The 27,876-nt window shown below is 42.9% G+C and overlaps 1 protein-coding gene across 4 annotated transcripts in view; it reads left to right on the top strand.

Moving 5' to 3' along the window:
• The window catches only part of LNX1 (ligand of numb-protein X 1), a 200,076-nt gene that overhangs the window by 26,934 nt on the left and 145,266 nt on the right, over nt 1-27,876 (top strand). The window contains exon 1 of one of the 4 annotated variants that reach the window (XM_044294842.1): nt 11,151-11,404. The exons of the other annotated variants lie outside the window; for them this stretch is intronic. Coding sequence (XP_044150777.1) covers nt 11,313-11,404 — 92 coding nt within the window. The 5' untranslated portion in view covers nt 11,151-11,312. Of the gene's footprint in view, nt 1-11,150; nt 11,405-27,876 lie in introns of those variants that run through there. 4 annotated transcript variants of the gene reach the window in all.

Raw genomic sequence — 27,876 nt, 5'->3', positions numbered from 1 at the left:
TAGGCAAAGTGACCCACGCCTGCATTTCGCATTACAAATTCGCATGATGCAATTTTTACATCGCCGATTTATCGCATTCAATAAAATAATCTCAAATTCTCAAAATTTGCGAATATTCTACAAAATATTTGTAAAATATTGCAAATTCGAATATAGCCCCTCCCGCTCATCACTAGTAAAGAAAGAGTGCACCTCTTACATCACTACACATTTGGCCAGGGGAGTGTTGGAGCAGGATAGCCATAAGAACTACAATCCTCCTCAGTGCCACTGTCACCAGCCCCATCTTCTCCACCCCATGCTTCCCCCCTTCGAGTCACATGACAGTTTTGAGAGTAAAATTGCTGTCACCTGCAAAATTGTACAGCCACTAACAATATGCAGGGAAATTGTATGTCAGTGTGGTTTTCTGCCATATATTCAACACCTTTAGGGTGCATTCACACGACCGCAAAACACAGATAGTGGCTGCGTTGCCTATTCTTGTGGACAAGAATAGGACAAGCTCTATCTTTTTTTGCAGGGACACGGAACGGAAAAAGGATTCGGACAACACACAGTGTACTGTCCGCATCTTTTGTGGCCCTGTTGAAATTAATGGGTCCGCACCCATTCTGCAAAATTGCGGAACGGATGTGAACCCATTGATACAGTCGTGTGAATGCACCCTAATACATTACTCAGTACCCAGCATATGCACCATTCAAGTAATACTAGCACATATCTTCACTTGCCATTGGCTTGCAGTCACTTATCTGACTTTGTGTAAATTAAATCAGGGCATAGCTATCTGTAGGGAGTCAAATCCACACAGGAACAGACATCATTAAGAAAGTGAATTTCGGCTTATTGAGGGCATGTACTCCCAATTTATACAGGCTGTATAATACAGTGATTGGTAAGTATTCAGGATGGTTGCTGCAGCAATCAGATGATTTCTTCATCTTACAGTGGCTGAAACAATATTAGGCCAAACCAGTGCCTCCTTCCCCTGCTTCCTTTCATTCTAATGGTCTGGTTGTGGGCATGCTTTGTGTCATTTGCAGAAGTCATTGTGCAGGGAGGGAGAATTGAGGAGTTGAGTTGCCCCCACCACCTAGTCTCAATATTGTGATCCAGTGTTATCTTCCTCCATTCTTTATATAGTAGTTACTGTCTATTGTAATCCTGCCCTGAGATGATGTTAAGGGCCCGATGTTAGGGCAGTGCAGGTGCCTATGGCTGATAACACATCCACCTGCGACCCTTTGCACCAGCCCGATTACACAGGCCAATGCAAACTGAATCTGGGAGGAATGATTATTGGCACATCATCCTGATAAAAGATGCCCATCAGCTGACAATTTAGCGCTTGCTGATTGTAGTAGCATAAATGAAGTACAGGGTGGGCCATTTATATGGATACACCTTAATAAAATGGGAATGGTTGGTGATATTAACTTCCTGTTTGTGGCACATTAGTATATGTGAGGGGGGAAACTTTTCAAGAGGGTGGTGACCATGGCGGCCATCTTGAAGTCGGCCATTTTGAATCCAACTTTTGTTTTTTCAATAGGAAGAGGGTCATGTGACACATCAAACTTATCTGAAATTTCACAAGAAAAACAATGGTGTGCTTGGTTTTAACGTAACTTTATTCTTTCATGAGTTATTTACAAGTTTCTGACCACTTATAAAATGTGTTCAATGTGCTGCCCATTGTGTTGGATTGTCAATGCAACCCTCTTCTCCCACTCTTCACACACTGATAGCAACACCGCAGGAGAAATGCTAGCGCAGGCTTCCAGTATCCGTAGTTTCAGGTGCTGCACATCTCGTATCCTCACAGCATGTGTGCTGACATGATTAAAGGGCTATTCACATGAGCAGATCTGCAAAACACAGACACTGACGGTGCGCATCCTGCATTTTCCCCTTCCTCGGGTCCCGTGCTATGTAACAAACGTCTAGTCTTGTCTGCAAAACGAACAAGAATAGGACATGTTCTAGTTTTACGGACATACAGATGTGGACAGCACACGGTGAAATGAACAGCTTTGCATCCAATCCTCAAAAATGCTGTTTGGATGCAGGCTAAAATTTTGGTCATGTGAATGATCCCTTACTCATGTGGGCAGGGGCACAGTGCTGACATGATGACTACTGTTCAGTTGTCCATAGTGTCACATACGACCTGTCTAAAGAAGATAGAGAGAGGTTCTAGTACAAGTATGCTCTGAGATACCGTGCATGGGTTATTAGAAGCTAGTTTAACAGCATACCAAACATTTACCTGTCTTTTTTAATCCTTATTTTTTTTTTTATTGGAACTTAAATCAGAATGACAGACGTTTAGTGCATAAGTCACATAAGGTTACGATCAATGTTTCCTCTAAACCTCTGTCGCTAGTTTAGACCTGAGCATGTTTCGTCTAAACCAGATCATCTGGAACATCAGAAAATCATATGCTACCTCTATTGAAACACGATGTACGTGCTCTAGTTTCCTGGATTTCCTGGACCTACACAAGCACAACTTAGCTGTTTTTGTGTAGGTCTTGGATGTCCAGGAAAGTAGCACATGATAAGAACATAGTGTTAAAGGGTTTTTCCAGGATTTCTCATGTAAGCGCTTACCTCATGTACATTTTCTCCTGCTTTTATTTTTCAATTTGGACTCTCCTGTTTTCACCATGTAAACAAGTCCCTCTGGTTTCCATCCTGTATGTAGCACTTCCTGTTGCTGTATCCAACAAAACCCATGATGCACTTCTCCTTTCTCTACCACAACTCCAGCACCGCCCCTAACAATGCCCAGCTAGTTTATAGCTCCTCCCACCAGTTAGTTACATAGACACTCCCCTATCACTGCCCCTAACAATGCCCAGCTAGTTTATAGCTCCTCCCACCAGCTAGTTACATAGACACTCCCCTATCATTGCCATTAACAGCACCCAGCTAGTTTATAGCTCCTCCCACCAGCTAGTTACATAGACACTCCCCTATCACTGCCCCTAACAGCACCCAGCTAGTATAGAGCTCCTCCCACCAGTTACATAGACACTCCCCTATCACTGCTCCTAACAACTTCCAGCTACTTTATAGCTCCTCCCACCAGTTACATAGACACTCCCCTATCACTGCTCCTAACACCCAGCTAGTTTATAGCTCCTCCCACCAGTTACATAGACACTCCCCTATCACTGCTCCTAACACCCAGCTAGTTTATAGCTCCTCCCACCAGTTACATAGACACTCCCCTATCACTGCTCCTAACAACTCCCAGCTAGTTTATAGCTCCTCCCACCAGCTAGTTACATAGACACTCCCCTATCACTGCCCCTGTATGGACATAATATCACAGGAAATATGAAAGAGCTGCATGGACACGGTCATGTGACCACAGCCCAGAACAGGAGATAGGAGCAATAAAGGTAAAAGAAATACATTACAACATTACAGCGACCTTCAGAAATTATTATATTAAAGGATGTTAGTGTAGATTAGAAAAAAAAAAACTTTTAGCTGGTCATACACAGATTAGATTATTGTTGGACAAACCCAGGGTGGGATTCAAATTTTTAACAACAGGTTCCCTACTCAACGGCAGACACGCGGCGTCACGACACATGCTTACATATACATACACCATATATATGCAACACACATACACACAAATACACCATATATACATGGTACACACACATACCACCCAACGTTTAAAAAGCCCAAGGAACTAAACTATGGAATGGAAGCGCTGATCTCCAGCTGCCGCTGCCAGAGCACCGGATCGGGATTCAGCGAGTAACACGGTTTTCCGATCTGGCTGTAATTTTAACAACCGGATCTGGAGAGTCCCATGCCTGGACAAGCCCCTACTGCAGCATGCTGGCCGACTGTGTGTGTAGTAGTGTAATCACTTTCCATCACCAGCAGATGTGTGGGAGAAAGAGCGATCAGGCTGCTGGATAGCAACATGCCTGATCCTGTTGTTCACAGTGAAGATAAGCCGGGGATATATGGAAAGCATCCCTGCCAGATACCATAATAGTGAATGGGGATCCGGTGGTACCCAGCTATGCCGAATACAGTGAACTCCAGCAATCTGTTCCTCCATCGGAACAGACTGCCAGGGTTCACAATGCAGATGTGAACCTGGCCTAAAAGTGGATTTACATCACCCGATTGTCGTGCAGCTTATCGGGAGTGAACATGCCTGCAAACGCTCGGTCCCTACAATCTGCCCATCTAAATGGGCTGCCGATCGCCTGATCCTTTCCAATTATCGTTTCTGGGCAGCAGATTGTGTTGTCTAAACCGTGATCTGCTGCCCAGAAACTGTGCAGCTGTATGAGGCCGAAGGATTGCAATGGCGACCCCGCATTCTCATACTGTGAAAGAGATCGCAGCATGTAAAGAACGAGCAGGAAGGAAGCGTTGTGTCGGCTGTTACATCGTGCAATGTAAACCCGCCCTAAGGTGTACAGCAAGCATTAGCTGTGGAAAGAGCATTTCCTTAACAGCTCATGCACACGACCGTTTGTATTTTGTGGTCCGCAAAACATGGATCCGCAAAAAAAATGGATGATATCTGTGTGACCTCCATGTTGCTTCACTTTTTTTGGCGTATCCATTATAACAATGCCTGTCCTTGTCCGCAAAACGGACAAGAATAGGACATGTTCTATATTTTTTTGCGGAACGGACATGCGGACATACGGAAACGGAATGCACACAAAGTAATTTAGTTTTTTGTCAAGCCCCATTGAAATGAATGGTTCCGTATACGGACCTGAAAAAAACTGAATAATAAGGGAAGAAAAATACGTTCGTAAGGGCTCATGCACACAAACGTATTTCCTTTCCATGTCCACTCCATTTTTTTCGTGGCTGGTATGTGGAACCATTCATTTCAATGGGTCCGCAAGAAAAACGGAAGCTACTCCGTGTGCATTCTGTTTCCGTATTTCCGTATGTCCGTTCTGCAAAACAATAGAACATGTCCTATTATTTTCCGCGTGACAGACAAGGATAGGACTGCTCTATTAGGGGCCAGCTGTTCCGTTCCGCAAAATACGGAATGCACATGGATCCGTGTTTTGTGGACCGTAAAATACGGTCGTGTGCGTGAGCCCTAATGGTGACAATGGAATGCTAACAGTGGTAGGTGTGTCCTGCTGATATTACAATCCGTACTATATAGAAATGCCTATCATGCGGTCCTCGTATTTCAATCCTAATGAGCAATAACTCACCTTAGCATGAAGATCTAATGCGGAAAATGCACGGCAGAAGCCACGAACACGTGCAGCACTGCGACGGGAGAGCGGTAAGACATGCCACATGACCATGAATTACTATCAATGAGTAAAATCAATTTTCTAGCAGGAGAACATGGCTATTCTTAGTTCCACTCTTACAGAGCCTGCTTACTGTTACAAATGTCCGTCTGAAGTTCAATGTACACTGAGCCAGACCCTGCAAATGTAATTACAGGAAGAAGCCGCCTGCCATTGACTATTACACATATCACCCCGGGGTATATTACACCCTGGCTCCTGGGTCTTTTGCTGTTTTTAGATATTGACACTATTTTATTGCGTAGCATTTGAGATATACAGTCATGTGAAAAAATTAGGACACCCTTTGAAAGCATGTGGTTTTTTGTAACATTTTTAATAAAAGGTTATTTCATCTCCGTTTCAACAATACAGAGAGATTAAAGTAATCCAACTAAACAAAGAAAACTGAAGAAAAGTCTTTTCAAGATCTTCTGTAAATGTCATTCTACAAAAATGCCTATTCTAACTGAGGAAAAAGATAGGACACCCTTGCCCCTAATAGCGAGTGTTACCTCCTTTGGCTGAAATAACTGCAGTGAGACGGTTCTTGTAGCCATCTACCAGTCTTCGACATCGGTCTGAGGAAATTTTACCCCACTCCTCAATGCAGAACTTTTTCAGCTGTGAGATGTTTGAGGGGTTTCTTGCACGTACAGCCCTTTTCAAGTCACCCCACAGCATCTCAATGGGATTCAAATCTGGACTTTGACTTGGCCATTCCAGGACTCTCCATTTCTTCTTTTTCAGCCAATCTTTGGTTGATTTACTAGTATGTTTTGGGTCATTGTCATGTTGCATGGTCCAGTTCCGCTTCAGCTTTAATTTTCTAACTGATGGTCTCACATGTTCTTCAAGCACCTTCTGATACACAGTAGAATTCATCGTGGATTCTATGATGGTGAGCTGACCAGGTCCTGCTGCAGCAAAGCAGCCCCAAACCATGACACTTCCACCTCCATGCTTCACAGTTGGTATGAGGTTCTTTTCTTGGAATGCTGTGTTTGGTTTACGCCAAACATGTCCTCTGCTGTTGTGTCCAAATAATTCAATTTTGGACTCATCTGTCCAAAGAACATTATTCCAGAAGTCCTGGTCTTTGTCAACTTTATCTCTGGCAAATGTCAGTCTGGCCTCGATGTTTCTTTTGGAAAGCAAAGGTTTCCTCCTTGCACACCTCCCATGCAAGTTAAACTTGTACAGTCTCTTTCTGATTGTAGAGGCATGTACTTCTACATCAACAGTAGCCAGAGCCTGCTGTAGTTCTCGAGATGACACTTTAGGGTTTTTGGAGACCTCTTTTAGCATCTTGCGGTCTGCTCTTGGGGTGAACTTGCTGGGGCGACCAGTCCTGGGCATGTTGGCAGTTGTTTTGAAAGCCCTCCACTTGTAGACTATCTTCCGGACAGTGGAATGGCTGATTTCAAAATCTTTTGAGATCTTTTTAAATCCCTTCCCAGACTCATAGGCTGCTACAATCTTTTTTCTGAAGTCCTCTGACAGCTCTTTTGCTCTCACCATGGTGCTCACTCTCACTTCAACAGTCAGGAGCACACCAAACTAAATGTCTGAGGTTTAAATAGGGCAAGCCTCATTCAACATGCAGAGTAACGATCTACTAATTATGTGCACCTGGTGTGATATACCTGTGTGAGATCTGAGCCAATTTAAGAGGGAATACATGTGAGGGTGTCCTATCTTTTTCCTCAGTTAGAATAGGCATTTTTGTAGAATGACATTTACAGAAGATCTTGAAAAGACTTTTCTTCAGTTTTCTTTGTTTAGTTGGATTACTTTAATCTCTCTGTATTGTTGAAACGGAGATGAAATAACCTTTTATTAAAAATGTTACAAAAAACCACATGCTTTCAAAGGGTGTCCTAATTTTTTCACATGACTGTACATATGGGAAGCTCCTTAGGGTCCATTCATATTCTTAGGGTCCATCCTCAAATTGCGGATCCGCAAAACACGGACACCAGCAATGTGCTTTCCGCATTTTGCGGACCGCACATCGCCGGCACTCTGATAGAAAATGCCTGCGGGCAAGAATAGGACATGTTCTATTTTTTTGCGGAATGGAAGTGCGGATCCGCAAATGCGGACGCGGACAGCACATTCCGGCCCCATTGAAAATGAATGGGTCCGCACCTGTTCCGCAAAATTGCGGAACAGATGCGGACCCATTTTGCGGACGTGTGAATGGACCCTTACGACCACCATTGTCTGTTTGTAATAGACTTACGGTATTTCGGGAAGAATGGCTTAGGCATCTTAGTATCTTCCTGCAGGAAAAAATATTCCCCAAAGAGTAGCGTCGAGGTCATTGCCGAGTCAATCTGGCTGCCTGCGTATTTCTTGAAGATAACAAAGGAATCTTGACTCGCATCGTGTCCTTGTACAATAATGTGAACTCTTGGCGTACATTTGTTGTTTTTCATTATTATTCTTTTGTATATGGTTTGAAAGGAGATCTCTATAGTGCACCTATATAGTATGTTTAGGTGACCTTTTATACATTGTTTGTCACTTATAGAATGTGCCTGTTAGGCTGTGACATTACCACTGGTGATGCAGGGGCTGATGCCCGTCTCTTCCTGTTTAGTGATGTGTATAGACCCTTATTGGATGCTGCTGATGTCATGACCTATTTAGCAGAGCATGCTACACTACACGGTTGCCAGTTATGTCTCCAACTGCAAGATGTAACTGCATAAAATGGCCTGAACGATTAGCATAATGCACAGCTTCTGCAGGCGGAGATTTGTATGCTTCTAATACCACTCTAGTTGGACGTCGCCGTATGAAATGATTTATATTGGATCAACACCAACTGGAAACAATATTATGGAAAACCATGGCAAAAAAAATAAATTGCTGCAAAACCTACACTTTAGTCCAAACAGATTTGTTGCAGTTTTATTTTGGAAAAATAGTAGGGTTGCTGTACCGCATGCAGATATTGCATTTTCTTTTTTTTTTTCCCCATTTGAAATTATTACTGGAAAATCATAGCAAAACCAGAACAGATATAAAAAAAAAAAAAACAAGCCCTGAAAAAAAGGCACATACACAAGGTGTGAATGGAATTTTCAATATCCCTTCCACTTACATATTTTGTTCCTCTGCAGCCTGTCTGATCAGGGGCAATCAAGTGTGCCAGGATTTGGCCTAACACTGGCCAAGAACACTCAAAAACACCACTATCTCTCCTGACTACCCCATTTACATACACCTTTACTTCGGCCAAGCATGTAGAGGAGAGAGCAGCAGCCGGACACATCTGGCAATGACTTATCTCTGGGGATAACAAAAGGATCAGGCAAAATAATTCTGTTTCTCTCTCCCAACATCACAGGATCCCCTCATACACATTATACTACCGGCCTATTGTGTTTGGAGGCCTTAACAGAGGTGTAACGTGAAGCTCCTGGTCCCCGGCGCAAAATTTTTCACAGGGCTCCCACCTACCATGTGCTATTTATATTGCTAAAGTCTTGTAATGTGGCGGCCTGTTGAGGGCGGTCCAGGTAATAGATGACCGGAACCTGCGTGACCAAGGTGCTGGTGTCTGGCGGCGGTGTTGGCACTCCTATTAGACCCTATTGTGTCTTTCCTACCTATAAATAGGGCTGGGGTCTACTCTGGACACCTGCCTAGCACACATGGAGCACCCGCCCCGACAGGGGCGACTCCATACCGAACCTTTCCCTCAGTATGGGCCTAGTACTGTGCTTAACCCTAATTACAAAGCCCTACATGCCATGTTTCGGTCTTGCTTTCCAGACCTCATCAGGGGACTTCAACGAAGTATTCAAGGATAGTGAAAGAAGAAGGTCGTTTTTAGCCTCGTACTTTCACTCTGGATATTCAATGAATCGTATCCATGCCATAACATGGGAAGTGTCCCATGTAAGCTGCGTGTCTCACCTCAAACAGTGGTGATTTGGGTGGTATCTACATATTTTAAATGACCTAGTAAACGTTATGTTTTAATAATCCTCATTCACAAAAATAATTCTGCTTAATTTGGGTGTGACTATATACCGCTGCACACTCAACCTTGTGTGTTGGTATAATTAATATAGTTTCACACAATCTGCTGCCCAGAAGCCATGATCAGTGGTGCCTGCATGAGCGGCGGGATAACCCAATGAACAAGCGTTTTGCCCGTTTATCGGGTGATCGGTAGCACATTTACATGGCTAGATTGTCGGGAACGACCTTTTGCAGGAACAGTTGTTCCCGATAAGCTGCCTAATTCTCGGGCCGTGTAAATGCAACTTTAGTCTGCTACCCCGAATATCCTAAAGCTTTGCCCCGATCCTTAATGTAATCTTTTTACAATGCACTCTCCACCTGTTAGGCAGTGTTGATAGGAGACCTCCTATGCTGATCAGCCAGCACAGGCCTTTCTCTGGCTACAGCAACCTCTGGGCTTGCAACATCCCCGACTCTTAGTTAATGTTATACAAAAGTCAGTCAAGCACTCAGCGGAGCATTAATATTTTTCTACTGATAGAGCGCATTCAAGAAGCCCTGTTATAGATGATTTTTTTTTTTTTTAAGTAACTAAAAACAAAGAATGGCATACCTCCAGGGTGATGCAGTCAGAAGTGGTGGAGAAACACCAATGACACGCAGTTTGAGTAGTGCTGCCCTAAAAGGGTTGTGCGTGTTTCCTGGCACAACCCAGTGGCTGCAAGATCAAAGAGCCAATATTAGGCAATAACCTGGAGACATTTCCTGCTATTCAGATGAAGTAAAATAAAACCACTGCTGCCGTGTGTGAACTGAAGGAACATGGAGACAGGCCCCAGGAGCTGAAGATGTACTTGACTCTTTATTAGTTTGATCCTACATGTTTCAACCTTGATATGAGGTCTTTATCAGGCATCTAGGTATATGCCCAATGAAGATTTTAGTTTAGGGTTGAAATATATAGCATGATCCCAATACAGAATAATGGTTTATTGCAGACCTTTATTATATGCAGTATCTTCATTGCGATCCAGACTGTACACAGTGGCAGTTGGACGATGGCCACCATCATATGTGGTCCACGTGTCCTTATCAACACTTATTAGATTAAAATTGATCAACTTCAATCTGCGCCCAGTTAGGTCTCTTGCAACCTCATTTTGTGCAATATCGGAGTGAGCATAGATTCCCTTTGTTCTATGCATTATTTAGTTTTGCCTGGGGAAACATATTTTTTGGGGGGAATGATGAGTTGTCTTTTTCATACCACCATTCATTCTGACGAAAAGTGATGCCTAGATACTACCAGATATTGTGTCTTACATTACACCTGTCTATTCTGCATCCCATAGACAGGCTTCTTCTGCTTCCGGCAAGCTATTGCAGCTTAGCATGCTTTCCAGTCACTGTATTGGATTAACCATTTAATGTCCTAACCATGTAACGCTGCACACACAGCCATCTGCACCCACTCCACCCCTTTAAAGGGACTGTTTTGTGAGAGCAATCTATGTAAATGAAAGTATAGGCATTGCACAGCGTCAGAGAGTCAAACCTCTTTGGCTTCCTAAGCTCTCACAACCCATCTGCTTGTAGGCAGTGATGTAAATGTACCAGCTGTTTGTGAAGAACCACTCTGTGTAGTGCAGGAGGCTGGTCCCTTTACCTTACATCAGACTGCTTCCCCAGCATAAGTCACTGTCTCGCCATCCATGCTGGCTGCATTGTCTCTAAACCTTCCACATCTCTACCAATCTGACATCCAAATGAACTAATCCTCTTACAGGTCAATGATTTCTTTTTTTTTTTTCTTTTTTCTTTTTTTTTTTTTTTACTCCAGCGTTGCTTAGTATAAAATTGCAATCTGACATTCATGATGTTCTACATCTGATTTAACCAAGCAGCAAAACCGTCTGAAAATAACAGTAATCTATCACAGGAGCTGGAAGCCTTTCTTGTGATAGCAGCAAAGAAATTGGTGAGGAGGAAGCCATATCCACGCTGTGATCAAAAATGAAGGCTCTTCTGTTATTGGTTCTACCTTGGCTAAGCCCTGCCAACTATATAGACAATATGGGCAATCTACACTTCCTCTATTCTGAACTGTGAGTACTCACAGTGAACCTATATGTGTGTCTGTGTGTCCTGTCCACCTATGTGTCCCAACTTGATGGAATAAGGGAAAGTGCCTTCAGGGTCTGCGTACTGTACGTAGGTGGGTGACAAAGTGAAGAATATTTGACGTTAAAGGGTGCAATAAAATCTTTCATTGTGATTGTTGGTGTTTTGTGCTTGTAACCATTGAAGGAAATACGAATTTCCATTGGCTGACAAGGAGTTAAAACTATCGGGACTATGCTCCTATAGCAATACTGGTGTAGATATGGGTTCCATTGAGTGAGGATTCGTTTGCTCCTACCTGTATACATTGAATTGGAATTGCACTGCATGGGTATTCATTTGTATGCTGGCTGTTGTGCTCCAGTAATCTGACATAAGCAGTAGCGTGGTATGTGTATTACTGTTTAGTTTTGGTTCAATTTTTTTACTATTATTTCAAAAAGCATGCATGTGCCTTTAATATCCCTCATTTCTATGCTTGGCTATCATAATTAGCCCCCTTCCACAGCAGAATCTAAGCATCATGAATTAGCAATGAAAGCAAAATCATCTGTTTGCTGGCCGGGAGGCCATCCATTTCTTTACAGATTAACATGGATGAACTGCTAAGTGTCTGAGATTTGTGTGTGTGTAAAATGCCTTTATGATAAATTCATTTGTCTATTGACTGTGGTGGCTTCCAAGAGCAAGTAATGTAGGCCACAATTGTAAGAACCTTTCAACTGGCGACTAAGCAGCGGGATAATGGCTCAAGTCCTGGGTTAAAATGTCTGCAGGACACTTGGAACCCAGATCACAACTTGAGGGCAAGCAATGCCTGACCCTGATGAAACGGTGCCAACAATCAGCGTGCTGTAGAATCCCTCCTGAAGTCTGTGCACCGGCTTAATCATTAATTAATAGCGCGGTAATTGCTCGTGACATGGCTGACTAGGACACGGTACAAGACATGGCTCTCTAATTAGCTCTCCGCAAAGTCTGAATCAACAGATATATCTTCTTGTCACGTGTCTCCTTGTGTTTACAGCGAGTGATCCATATTGGAGATAGTGTGAGGCGTGGGCACATATAGGTGTAACCGGTTTAATAATCTAACATCACACAGATTAAAGATTATTCAGAAGACATTAGACTTTACAGTGTCAACAGATTAATACATGAATGGCCTGGAAGGAGAGTTGAATAGTCGATTAGAAGACCTAAACCTAAAATCCGCAGATCACAAAGGTGATTGATGTTCATGGAAAGAACTTCTTCAGTTCTCATACATGTGTATAAATGTTTCTAGAGGTTCTCAGGGCTGTAGATAAGTGACGGGGAAGACATTTTTTCGGCAGTTGCTATCAGTAATCCTTAAGAACACTATAGTCAACCCATACCTGTAAAGCCTGTGGTATTATCCTGAAATGTACCAAAAATGGTGAGCTCTCACAGGTTCGCAAGAGGGCAAGAAAGTCTCCTGCAGAGCTTCTATTCAGCAGTCGCGGCCAGGAGATCAGCTCCTGAAGAGGAAGAGATGTGTGAGCAGCCATTGCTTGCTGGTTAGTCATAGAGTTATACTTATGGTTCATCTTCTTGTGCATATCAATAGTTCTTCATCATGACCTATTAGCACACAAGCCAGCTCAGTACCAACATGTTCAAGGTCTAAATTGGATCAAACCATGAGAGAGAATAAAAGCTGTAGTTTAATATACGTTTTAGAACCATATGGACGCTTTTTGGAGCAATATAGAAAAAGTATTAATGCAAATCTGTTTAGCAGGTCAGATCTAAGGAACAAGCTGGCACAAAAGGGTAAAATTAGGGACTGTCCCTCTTAAGGGACAATTAGGAGTTTTGTACTGGTTGGCAGCTGACAGATCATTCCTTCCACAATGGAAGTTTTATTTTTGTGTTGTTTATAGGGGCACTCTGGCTCATGCTGTTTATGGGGGCACTGTGGCCTGCGCTATTAATAAATGTTTTTGCAACATAGCAAATCTCCTTAAATATCCTCTAAAAATACACTTTGTAATAGACTTACCATTAAGACCATGCTATGGTCTGCTGACCCCAATGCTCTGATCTTTACTTATGTCACTGTGACAGGTTGTCCAGAGTTATATGAAGAAACATAACCGGTATGTCCAATGATTACCACTGGACCTTACATCACTAAGGACAAAATGTCACAATGGTAGGCTTCTACAATGTCCTCAAAGGTCGGCCCCATGACTTTCTATTATTCTGCACTATATCTCTCCACTTTCTCATCTTTCATGTCCCCAGCAGGGACAATTTTCTCGTCTTTCTGTATCTTAGTCTTCTCCTCTACCTGAACTAGTGTTAGATAACCTTCACACTGGCTCCAATCTCACAAGTCTGTTGTGTAGGGCTAATATTTTATGCATCGCTGTCATATGAGCGCATCAAGATTTAGCTTTATCCCATCTCCTACTGAAAGTAATGCATGCTTGGCTTATGTAAAGGATTTTCTCAAGGAGAGGGGCAAAAAAAGGTTCCTTCTCTTCATCCTTCGTTCCTTCTAGTACACCCAGCTGCTAATGGGACTACATAAACCAAGTGAGCCAATGTACGTTATAATCTTCTAAGGAAAACCCATCTCAGGGGTGAATATGGGATTAGTTGGGTCTTGGGCAGATGGTGTCACTGTGTACATAATCAAATTTGTGTGCATTTAGATTCTGGACCTCTCCAGCAATCTGATTGTGTTACAATTGCTTGTGAATTGGGGAGGGGTTCAGTTTTGTGTAAGCACCGTTAGATATTTTTCCTTTGTGATATTCTCACTGCCTACAGGCAGCCATCAGCCTACAGCAGGAAATGGTGGAAATTCTAGTTTTACAACAGCTGGAGAGCCGCAGGTTGCCCATCCCTGCCATAGACGCTTCCCTTTTCAGAATTTTCAGAGGTATTGACTTGCTACTTCAAGATGCATTTTTCATAATCTTGAAGATGATGCCCAAAGTATAAAAAAAACTCTGATATGTTATCACAGCCATCTGGCATACCATTATAGCGTTCCTCCACTATAATATTGTACACTGCTGGTCCCCAAAAAAAATCGCCACCCAAAAAAAATGGTCACACACTCTAATATTTCATTGGACCGCCGTTAGCATTGATTACGGCACGCATTCGCTGTGGCATTGTTTCGATAAGCTTCTGCAATGTCACAAGATTTATTTCCATCCAGTGTTGCATACATTTTTCACCAAGATCTTGCATTGATGATGGTAGAGTCTGACTGCTGCGCAAAGCCTTCTCCAGCACATTCCAAAGATTCTCAATGGGGTAAAGGTCTGGACTCTGTGGTGGCCAATCCATGTGTGAAAATGATGTCTTATGCTTTCTGAACCACTATTTCACAATTTGACCCCGATGAATCCTGGCATTGTCATCTTGGAATATGCCCGTGTGATCAGGGAAGAAAAAATCCATTGATGGAATAACCTGGTCATTCAGTATGTTCAGGTGGTCAGCTGACCTCATTCTTGGAGCACATACTGTTGTTGAACCTAGAGCTGACCAACTGCAGCAACCCCAGATCATAGCACTGCCCCCACAGGCTTGTACAGTAGGCACTAGGCATGATGGGTGCATCACTTTATCTGCCTCTCTTCTTACCCTGATGTGCCAATCACTCTGGAACAGGGTAAATCTGGACTCATCAGACCACATGACCTTCTTCCATTGCTCCCAATCTTATGCTCCCTAGCAAATTGAAGCTTTTTTTCTGGTTTGCCTCACTGATTAGTGGTTTTCTTACGGCTACACAGCTGTTCAGTCCCAATCCCTTGAGTTCCCTTCGCATTGTGCGTGTGGAAATGCTCTTACTTTTACTATTAAACATAGCCCTGAGTTCTACTGTTATTTTTCTTCGATTTGATTTCACAAAACGTTTAAGTGATCGCCGATCACGATCATTCAGGAGTTTTTGCACCGTCTTAATGCTATACCTACGGTACTACAGTAAGTACCGTCAGAGCATATACAATTAAATAAAGATCAGATTGAATGTATTTAACAGTTGCGGGGCCCGGTGTATTAGAGTAGAGTCACTGCATCAGGCCCCACCATGAGTGTCCCCGCCTCTTCCCTTCACACTGATACTTCACTGGCCGCGCTGTGCAGCATAGCGGCCAGCGAAGTATTCGCTTTATAAGACGCACGGCCATTTCCCCCCCACTTTTGGGGGGAAAAAAGTGCGTCTTATAAAGCGAAAAATACGGTAGGGAAGCATTGGGAGGCTATTGCGCATGCGTGGCTTCATAGAGATGCTTTGAATCAATGCATTTCTATGAGGAGATGAGGAGTGTTTAGCGTGAATGCCAGTGTTGCACGTTGTGCAACACTGGACTAGGAAGCACCTTTAGTGGCCGGCTGATAAGTGGCCACTAGAGGTGTTCCTTGGCAGTAATGTAAATACTGCCTTTTTTTCTAAAAAGGCAGTGTTTACATTAAAAAGCTTGCAGAGACATGCTATAGACACCAGAACTACTACATTTAGCTGTTGTGGTTCTGGTGACTACAGCCATTTTATTTGATACTTTTGTGCTAATTCTTTTTTTTCTCTATATTAAGGGATAATATAGAGAAAGAAAAAGAATCAGCACAAAAGTATCAAATAAAATGGCTGTATCATTATTCTAAAAATTAAAAAAGCACAATTTCGGGCACAAATATATAGTATTTTGCAGATTACTTTTTTTTTTTTTACAATGTGCAGATAGTACTGTACCCCTCTATCCACCCCTCCCTCCCTCTTCTTGATCCCCCACCCCTTCTCCCACCACCCAGCACCCTTACTCACATAAAACAAGTAATATATATAATATAGCTTACAGTGAATTACTGTAAATACTTACAGTCCTGAAGACTCCAGCGGCTCAGGATCAGTGCTCTGGGCAGCTGGGCTCAGGGCTGGAAGTGGGCACTGCTCTGCAGTTCAGGAGACCTATAAGAGGCACCTAGGTTTTAGAGGGGGACAATAAGAAAAATTATATTTTTCATTACACCTCAGGTCAGACCACCAATCAGACCCCCAATGTTAATCAGACCTCAGCTGACAGTCCCAATCAGACCCCTAATGTTAATAAGACCCCAATAAGACCTCAAATCTGACCCCCAATCAGACCTCAGCTCAGACCCCAATATAAATGACCCCCAATCAGACCTCAGATGAGAGGCATGGGGCTCCCTCATATCAGCCCCCATAATCAGCCCTTATGCCTCTCAGACCCCATTACCAGCCCTTATGCCTCTCATTAGCCCCCATTATCAGCCCTTATGCCTCTCAGCCCTTATGCCTCTCATCAGCCCCCATTATGCTGCTCTCAGCCCCCATTATGCTGCTCTCAGCCCCCATTATGCCTCTCAGGCCCCCCATTATGCCTCTCATCCCTCATTATGCCGCTCTCAGCCCCCATTATGCCTCTCAGGCCCCCATAAAGCCTGTCAGGCCCCCCATTATGCCCTTAGCCCCCATTATGCCTCTCAGTCCCTATAATGTCTCTCACCCAGTCCCCATTATGCCTCTCAGCCAGCCCCCATTATGCCTCTTAGACCCCCCATTATGCCTCTCAGGCCCCTATTATGCCTTAGCCACCATTAAGCCTCTCAGCCAGCCCCTATTATGCCTCTCAGCCCCCATTATGCACCTTTTAGCCTCTATTATGTCTCTCAGCCCCCATTATGCCTCTTAGCCAGCCCCCATTATGCCTCTCAGCCCCCATTATGCGCCTCTCTGCCCCATTATGTCTCTGAAGCTCCCCATTATGCCTCTCAGGCCCCCCATTATGCCTCAGCCCCCATTATGCCTCTCAGCCCCCAGAATCTTGGCCATTATGCCCCCAGCAAAAATAAATAAAATACTTACCTTTCCTGCAGTCTTGCTTCTGGACTCCGCTGCTGCTCACCGGCACCGCGATCTTCTTCCTCCTGCTGTCGGCAGGCGCGCACATCGTGACCTCACAGAGCGACTCACGCTGTGCGCAGCCCTGCACAGTCGACAGCCGAGGACCAGGAAGCGGTGAGTACCGATCCTTTACCGCTTGCCAGTCCTCCGATACTAATATCGCTTCCAAAATTGAAGTGCTGATTAGTATTCACGGTGAGCCCTTCACAAGCCATGGCGCTCGCATAGTGAAGAATAGGATCGGGACACACATGGAGCCGGCAGAGCGAAGGCAGTGGCCAGTGGGGCCTGACGGTGCCCCCTAGTAGCCTTGGGTCCTCGTTCCAAGCCCGAGTGCCCGAATGGTCAGTCCGCCCCTGAACAGGTGTGTATCTCATTATGTATAAAGGGGTTGTCTCACGTCAGCAAATGGCATTTATCACGTAGAGAAAGTTAATACAAGACACTTACTAATGTATTGTGATTGTCCATATTGCCTCCTTTGCTTGCTGGATTCATTTTTCCATCACATTATACACTGCTCATATCCAGGAATTACGGCCACTACTGCACCCCAGATACAAGGTGGCCTGGACTGGAGCTGCTGTGCATGTGTGAGTATGTGCACTTTTAGGGTCCTGACTAGGGATGAGCGAATCGACTTCGGAGCACTCCATATAGTATTAGAATGTATTGGCTCAGATGAGCCAAAGTTATTACTTCGCAAAGTCTCACGAAACTTTGCATAATGACTTAAAAAAATTATTTTTACTATAAAAAACTATTTCCCGAACTCGGGTTCAGTTCCAAGTGGTGCCTTGAAACCAAACCCGAGTTCGGGAAATGTTTTTTTACAGTAGAAATTAATTTATGAAGTTATTATGCAAAGTCTTGTGAGACTTCTCGAAGTAATAACTTTGGTTCTTGTATTAACTTTCTCTACATGATAACTTTCTCTACATGATAAATGTAATTTGGTAAAGTTAGACAATTCCTTTAAATGGCCCATCTCACACATTGACGGGTGTATCGCAAGGATATGCCATCAATGTCCTATCTCCAGAACGGGGCGCCTGAAGTGAAGGTGAGTGACATGCTCTCTATTCGTTCCTATGGGAGTGCACCACGCAAGCACAGCCACCACTCTGTTCACTACTATGGTTCTGCCTTGGACATAGCCGCGCCAGCAGCCAGGTGATAAGTGTTGATCTTGGGACAGTACCTTTAAAAATAAAGAGCAAAAAGCTGGACTTTTCATTGAGGGCTTGAGCCATTCCACCAAAGACGAGCACTGCGAGAGGTGTCTACCAGCTGTTACCTTCCCCTACCTGTTGAAAAAGGTACAATTAGGTGATCCCTGTGCATGTTTATAGTGGTGTTGGGAGACAAATGATTACTTTGGGAGCGTATCTGCTCATTCATCTGGTCATCGGCAGCTTTACATGGGTCAGTTATCAGGAACAAGCATTCTTACAAACATTCATTCCTGGTTATCGGGCTATGTAGAGGGGCCTTAAGGCTAGGTTCACATACAACAGTTGTGTCCAGTCAGGTTTTCTTCCTGTGCCAAACACAAGTGAGGAGAAATATGTCACTTCGTGCATTGGGTCATCATTTTTCTTCCAGAGTTTGTGTACTACATTGGAGACAAAAAAGGCCTGGACATGTGTGAACCAGTCCTAAAGTATGATAAATATAGGCAAGCCATACAAACAATCCAGATATTAGATGTCTGTTCAAATGATTTTCCAACACGTTGGAAATAGAACAGACAGTCCTTTGAGGCAGATGTTACCAGTCATAGACTAACAGATAGACTCGGCATAAGGCAGAATTGGCAGACTGATACTGGACACAGGGATAACATTTGTACAGAAGAAGAATGCATTATGTGGTGTGAATTCATGCATGTCCAGTGACACCCAGTAAGTCACTGGTACAATGGTGGTAATTTCCTCCTTGCAATATATATTGTTAGTTTTGGTAGACTATTCTGGGGACATGAAAGATGCTTAAATATTAAGTGGTGGGGGTTTCCTTATTTATCAAAAATCAGCCTGATACTTGGAATTTTGTGTTCTTGCAAAAACTACATTTAAAGGAAATCTGTCAGCAGCTTTGACCACAGAAAACTGCTGACAGTACTTGGTAGGGGCTGAGCAGGATAAACAATTGTTTTATGGAGCATTTATTTTCAGTAGTATGAATATGAAGTTTTATTCCGCCAGGCACTGCTCCTGCATGTGCCCAGGAGGCGGACCTTTACTGCAAAAGTGCTCTTTGCAGTGACCTCCTAAGTGATAGCTGTAGAGGTCTCTTGGCTGCATGTTACAGTGGTCACTCAGAGCAAAAAGGAGGGGCTATGAAGCAGCTCAATGCGGCGAGCACTGCACACAGTGAAGCATCTTCTCTGCAGTGGCTGGCAGAATAAAACTTTATATTCACACTACTTTGGATAACAAAAGCTCCTATTTGTCCTACTTTCCGTGGCTTCTACATGTACTGCATTAGCATCCCTTAACAGTCATGGAGGTGGTGCTATTTTTCCAAATAGTCATGGTGGACGTTCCATTTCTGGCTTGATTGACATCCCTCTGGCCAGGATACATCATCATAAGACAGGTGTGGCAGTTTCCAGCAAATGTGACCTGACGCGGTGTAATGCCAGCAGGAATATCCTAGCCAGAAGGATGTCAATCAAGCCAGAAAGGGACCAGCCAGCAAAATTATTTGGGAGAAGGCTACCACCTCCATGACGGATCAGAGGTAAATATCGCGGAACACATCTATATAATGACAAGTTTATCCCCTGTACTATAAACCAGTAGAGGTGATTCAGAACAGTAAAAGGTCCTGACAGGTTCCCTTTAAGTGGTGGTGATCAGTGGTAATTCATCATTTCCTGTAATCCCATTGAGACCACCATTGACACTGTAATGGTCATCAACCTTCTGTGAAAGGATCAGATACTCAATATTGTTGAGCTCTTTCCCTGGGCTTGCCCTAGAACTGCACGTAAACCTAATTACCTTCTAGTAACAGGACAATTAGTGTTGTGGTATAGACTTAATTTGAGTAACTTTAGCATTTTCTCCTTTTAATTGCGTGGAATGACTTTATCACAGGTTGCTACTTATGTGAGTTTTGTCTAATACATCGATAAATCAACGCGTATGGGAACACTCTGAGACCAAGTTCCTCGTTCTGAAGTCGCCATATTAAATACAGAAGATTTACTGCACTTTTATCCCAAGTCTGTGGGAGAGATCCTGCAAATCTTTCCCCATAAAACAACCTCTGGATAAAGCCTCCTATCTTACTGGGTCATCTGAGAAACAGAATCACTTTGAGTTCAAATGCACCATCATTTTCAATTGTGTTTTTATAGGAATGATCATAAATCAGATATGATAAAGCTAAATATAGGATGAAATACAGTATGGAAATACGGTAAATCACCTTTAAAAAGATGAGTAAGGACAGCAAAGAGTGTAAAAATATTGAGATAGCCTACAAGACATGATGTCTTTTTCCATTTAAAGGGAATCTGTCACCTGATTTGAGCATATTAAAGTGTTACTACTGCCATGTACAATAAAAGACCTTATTTCTTGCTGTAGTCTTCATTTTTTGTTTCATGGTTTCATTAACAATAAAATCCACTTTTTATGTTATGCAAATGAGTGTCCAAGGTGCCCAGGGGGGCGTTATTATCCTTCTCTGGAGCCCAGTAACTCCCCCGTATAGTGCCCAGCCCGCCTTCCTTTAGAGCCCAAGCATGCCTCTTCCAGCATAAGTACCTGCCCACACCCGAACTCTTTGCCGACGCCCTTTAAAGGGAACCTGTCACCGGGATTTTCGGTATAGAGCTGAGGACATGGGTTTCTAGATGGCCGCTAGCACATCCGCAATACCCAGTCCCCATAGCTCTGTGTGCTTTTATTGTGTAAAAAAAACGATTTGATACATATGCTAATTAACATAAAAGAGTCATATCTTACTTGTGTGACCAGAGAAGAGTCATATTTTCAAGCTCTGACTCATCTCAGGTTAATTAGCATATGTATCAAATCGGGGTTTTTTTTACACAATAAAAGCACACAGAGCTATGGGGACTGGGTATTGCGGATGTGCTAGCGGCCATCTAGCAACCCATGTCCTCAGCTCTATACACAAAATCCCGGTGACAGGTTCCCTTTAATCAATAAATCAAAGCACCGATATAAAGCTCTGTGTAGTATGTGATGACCCTACAGCTCTGCTGATATCTAGCTTCTGCTCTATTAATATTATATTAGTATTAATCCAGCCTTTTATATTTTACCTCATGGAGCATTTGGGTCTTATTATCTAAATCAGGAAATTCTGATTTGACTGGAGTTTTACAAAAACCCCTACTGAAAGTGGAGGAACTGTAGTCAGTTCTGAATTTTCTTATTTAGTAAGAGTTGTCCTTTCATTTCACCAAGCATTCATTCCAATTAGTTAACAATGACTTACCTGAATATCTTAGGGAGCTGCTATATTGGCAATTTCTTATGGTACACCATATTATTGGAATTCCTCCTTAAAACAGCTTTCCTTCATGTAGTTGCTTACCTCATGTATATCTTCCCCATGATTTGTCTTTTACAATTTGGAGTCTCCTCTTTTTTTTACCATGAAAATCCTGCTTGTTTCTTTCCATCCTGTAAATAGCACTTCCTGTCGCTGTATCCCACCAAACCCATGATGCACTTCTTCTTTTTCTACCACAGCTCTAGCAGCGCCCCTAACAACCCCCAGCTAGTTTATAGCTCCTCCCACCAGCTAGTTACATAGACACTCCCCTATCAATGCCCCTAACACCCAGCTAGTTTATAACTCCTCCCACCAGCTAGTTACATAGACACTCCCCTATCACTGCCCCTAACAACACCCTGCTACTGTATAGCTCCTCCCACCAGCTAGTTACATAGACACTCCCCTATCCTTGTATGAACATAATATTACAGGAAATAAGAAAGAGCTGCATGGACACGGTCATGTGACCACAGCCCAGAACAGGAAATAGGCACAATAAAGGTAAAAAAAATACAATACAACATTACAGCTACTTTCATAAATGATTATATTAAAGGATGTCGGTGTAGATTCGAAAAAAAAAACTTTAAGCTGGTCATACACAGATTAGATTATTGTTGGACAAACCCAGGATGGGATTCAAATTTTTAACAACAGGTTCCCTACTCAACGACGGACACCCAGAACGGGAGATCAATAAAGATGACAGCTACCTTCAGAAATGATTTTCAAGGATGTTAATGCACACTGGAAAAAAACTTTAAAGGGGTTGTCTCATCTTATGAAGTGATACTTATGTTGTGTAATAACCTAATAGAAGTAACTTACCAATATAGTCTATGTGACCATAATGCCCCCTGTTCTCACTTCTCCCAATTTTCTTTGTCATTATAAACTGCTCATCTCTAGGAGATACGGCCACTGCTGCAACGCGCTTGCACTGTGAAAAGAGCCAAAGCCGACATTTCTGGTGGCCAGGATAGTGGGAATGAGCGCTAATCTCCCGGGCATGCGCATTAGCTCTCGCCCCCACCCACCTCGTATTGCCTTGAGTCTGAAGTGCCTTTTGGTATTAACCTCCTATGTGGTATGGACCTGCCACAGTGCTGCGCCCCCGGCTATCCTTCTGCTGAGCCGACCAAGGCTGCTACTGAATGATTAATAGCCTCGGCAGCGCGGACGTACAGGCCAGGGAAGGGAATTACATCATCCCAGTGCCGCTGACCTGTGCTGCCACTCATCTTAGCAGGCACCGCCCCCTAGAGCAGGCGAAATCTGGACCTGCGGCGCTGAACATAGAGGGTGACACAACCCCTTTAAAGTAGCAAGAGGGTGTTAAACATGCACAAGCAGGGAGAAGGTCATTTAAAATGTCTTTCTGTTAGTCTTCTTATTTTAACATATTGGTGAGCCCATGGGTGGATGACCCCTCCATCTACATGATCTACTGCAGGAAAGAAAATGTACAGAATAGTAGACTGCACTGTTCCCTACGATGGTATCCAGCACCCCATGAAGAAATGAAAGGTTTATTCTTAGGAGAACCTCTTTTTTCTTAAAATTAGGTCTTATTTATTTGGTCAGTATTGGGTCAGTATTTTTTATCAATATTCGGAAGCCAAAACCAGGAGTGGGTCCAAGAACACAGAAGAGGCACAAACCTTCCGATTCCACTTCTGTTCTCGGTGGCTTCCACATTTGGTTTTTATGCAAAATGGAATTAAGAATTCTCTAACCACTGATTTTAATAGTAATAATGTGATCGGTGTCTTAATCATGTTGTTTAGTCTGTCTCTTGTGGTTGAAAACATCCTGTCTTAAATCTTCCATTTTAAGTAGTTGTTTTAAAACTAGTATGAAAGGAATTTCCTACTGTAGCTGTAAGAATATTGCATTTCGGAAAGCTGGTCAGTTTAACTGGATTAGACATCTGCAAAGGCATGCTGTTCCCGTCATATTTACCGAGAGGGAGCTGGAATTGTTTTCCGTAAGTCTGGATTCAGTCTGTCAGCACATCTAATACTAACTATTTGTTGCAACATGCAGGACACAAGCACCAAAGTCCCTGTAGACGCCATAATGTTTACTACTGACGTCCTTAGGTCACCAACGTCTCCTTAGATGATGTGTATGATTTCTTCAGAGTATACAAACACAGTCAATGGTTTTGAAGAAGAAGAAAGCGGAAATCTGAATCGTTTTGGCAGGATATTTGCTTTTGTGCTATTGGTGTTGCTCATGACGTAGTACGAGACATTTACTCATAATGTCTTGAGGGTATCTTTCACAGTTTAGTCTGTAAGTTTAGAGTAAGTCACACTGAAATATACCAAAACTTTTTTCATAAAACAAGGGTAATGCTTCATGTATATTTAGTTGTTGCCAAGGTGACATGGAGACAGTTTCAACCTGGTGAGCTATGGGTGACTACATTTTAGGAAGCACAGGCCCAGATTTACTCATGTGTCTGTGCCTAGTATCAGTCCAAGGGTACTTTCACACTTGCGGCAGAGTATTCTGGCAGGCAGTTCTGTCGCCCGATCCATCAAAACATATGCGAACTGATGGCATTTGTCAGATGGATAAGGATCCTGATCCGTATGACAAATGCATGGAAATGACGGATCCGTCTCTCCGGTGTCATCCGGAAAAACGGATCTGGCATTTATTTTTTTCAATTTTTTTGCGGTCTGAGCATGTGCAGACCGCAATGCCGGATCCGTTGTGCCGAAACACTCAGGGCCGGATCTGGCATTAATGCATTTCAATGGGAAAAAATGCCGGATCCGGCATTCCGGCAAGTGTTCCAGGATTTTGCACGGAGATAAAACCACAGCATGCTGCGGTATTATCTACGTCCTAAAAAGGCAAAAAGACTGAACTGAAGACATCCTGATGCATCCTGAATGGATTGCTCTCCGTTCAGAATGCATGGAGATAAAACTGATCAGTTATTTTCCGGTATTGAGCCCCTAGGACGGAACTCAGTGCCGGAAAAGAATAACGCTAGTGTGAAAGAACCCTAAAAAACTGGTGCAAATTGGTGCAATTAGCACAAGTAGGGTATTTACAAAGTTTTCCAACTTGCTGGAAATGGGCGTGGGGCTTAACAGAAAGGGATGAGGCTATGTGGGAAAGGAAAGGGGCATGGCCACAATTCTGGTGTAAAATTCTATCTCAAAGTAAGCCAATTTGTTTGATGCCAAATATTGAATTATATATACATCTGATTGAATCCCATGATGTAAGATAATGCTTTTATTTGCCATTTATTGATGACCACATGTAACGGTCCTACTATACAGGCCGATTTCAGGCCAGAACAAGTATTAATTGATAATATAACAAGTCAAAGTGCTTATTTTAAGGAACTTTTAGACCGGTTGAACCAGCCCTGTATGGACCATTACCGAAAGTGCTCCATGCTATGGAGATTTATTGGCAATGCTCCATGGGAAAACAATTATAGTATATTAAGAGTGATTTTGGCGTTGGCACTGCTGCCTATTTTTGGGGTATACCTGGAATTGGAGTTCATATGCTTCTCGTGTGATTCATATGTGATGTATAGAAGAAATAAACTTGCAGCACTCACCAGATTCCTTTGCAGCTTGTTAATTCAAGTTTAAAATATGGTCGATGGTGCGGGCACTCACTCAGCTACAGGCCTGTAGCTAAGTGGGAGCCCGCACCAGCAACCATGTTTTAAACTTGAATAAACAAGCTGCAAAGGAATCTGGTGAGTGCTGCAAGTTTATTTCTTCTATATATCACATATGTCCATGGGAAAACAATATGCAAAGATGTATCTCCCCCAAAAAAGAGAATCATCTCACTAGCGCCAAATTTTAGAAGTGGCTCCCGATGAGTCAAAATCCGTATCTTTAGCAAGCTTTTAGATATGACAAGGGAAAATAGCCAAGGCATATATCCATCTATAGACAGCTATTTCGATGTGCTTGCCCATCATCAGTACAGAGTAGGATTCAGGCTGGTTGAGTGCCACGCCTTGAATGCAGCTCAGATAGGGTCCTGGCGAGCACTCTGAAACAGCTGTCTACGGATAGATATTTGGCTTGGCTATTTTCCCTTGTCACGTCCCAAGGCTTTTAAAAAAGTCAGCTTTTGACTCATAGAGAGACACTTCCACAAGGTGGCGCTAGCCAGGTGTTGCTCTTTTCATGGCAGAGATACCTCTTTGCAGACTGGTTAATGCAAGCTGAAAGGAGGACAAATTATTGCCAGATTGTATGTTGTTTACAAGGCCACTGTGTTGGCCACTCTGTTATTCATAGAATGTAAGTTCTCACGAACAGGGCCCTCACACCTATTGCTGATTAGTTTTTTACTCTGTAGTGTTTGGTTATGTCTGTACATGCATCCTCTAATTTGTAAAGTGCTGTGGAATATGTTGGAGCTATACAGTGATCCCTCAATATACAGTGGCCTCAGGATTCAATATTTTCAACATACAATGGTCTTTCTTGACCCATCGTTCAAGTTGAAACCAGACTCAACATACAATGCCTCAGACTCAGATCCAACCAATCAAGGCCACTTCTCTGGTAAAATAGTTCTATTAGTTGCTAGTTAGCAGCTATTCCTGACTGTTATACGTAAGGACGTGTTTGATCTTAGTTATCTTCTTATTTTTCTTGATTCTTAATTTTCTCTTATCTTGGATGACATTTTTGGGCTTTGGAACCGATTACTTAAGTTACAATAGTTTGAACATACAATGGTCATCCTGGAACCAATTAATATTGTATCTTGAGGGACCACTGTATAAAGATTAATATTACACTGGGCAATGATTGGGGAAACGTGTACTTATGAAGACTCATTTGGCCAATCCTCAGCCCATGTAAAAGGGCCTTAAAACCTTAGAGACAATCATGTTTCTTGTCAGTGTTGTATGGAGTTGGAACATTGTATGAAGGTCCAGACTACAGACTAATATGAGCCTTGTTTTGCTCAAAACATAAATGGCTATTATCATGGCACTCAACATAGGGTAAAGCATTCCCGAATCTATATTCTGGAGAAGATCTGTTGACTGCTTATCTGTGCCTAGCAGCCTTATCCACACTGAAATCATCTGCCACACAGGGCCGGTTCTAGGTGAAATGGGGCCCTAGGGCGGAAAACAATAAGGGCCCCCCCCCACATGGCACACAATAGAATTATATATATATAGTAGTAGTTGTGGCCGGTGCTGGGGGCCCCTAAGGAGTCGGGGGCCCGGGGGCAATTGCCCCCCTTGACTCTATGGTAGCACCGGCCCTGCTGCCATACATACTATAAAAGTGTCAGCACCAGATATTGGCCTAGGACAGTGATGGCTAACCTCCAGCACTCCAACTGTGCTGAAACTATGACTCCCAGCATGCTCTATTCATTTCTATGGAGTTCTGAGAACAGCCAAGCAAGGGGGCATCTTGGGAGTCATAGTTTTACCACAGCTGGAGTGCCGGAGGTTAGCCATCAAAGGCCTAGGCCATCACTCGTCCTTCACTCTTAAAGACTAATCCACTATATCTCAATACAACTATTTGTAATTACCATGGCTCTATAACCTATAGGCTGCATAGCTGTCTTTTAAAAGCTGAACAGAAAAAATGCATTTAGGATAAAATAGGTCATCGTAACATAATATTTTTTTATAGTAACACATATAATTTATAAATGTAAAAGTAAAGAAGTACATGAAGGTTACAGCTCCAGGAAAACCTTAGTCTTATTCATTGTGCATGTTAAAGCAATTTTAACAAAGATGCTCTTCTAAAGACTAATGCTTTTCGTGTAATCGCTGCTGTGATAATTCCAACCTTTTGTTTTCCAAATGAAGATAATTACAGTAATTGTCCAAATAAAAAAGACATTGGAGAAAATATAAAGAGCTATAAAATTCTATTACAGTCATTACTATATGTGTTTAAAGAGGTTGTCCAGGTTTTTAAAACTGATAGCCTACCCTCAGGATAGGCCATCAGT

This window comes from Bufo gargarizans, chromosome 1 (genome assembly GCF_014858855.1).
Source record: "Bufo gargarizans isolate SCDJY-AF-19 chromosome 1, ASM1485885v1, whole genome shotgun sequence".
NCBI classification, from domain to species: Eukaryota; Metazoa; Chordata; class Amphibia; order Anura; family Bufonidae; genus Bufo; species Bufo gargarizans.
This window is presented reverse-complemented; position numbering and strand designations above follow the sequence as displayed.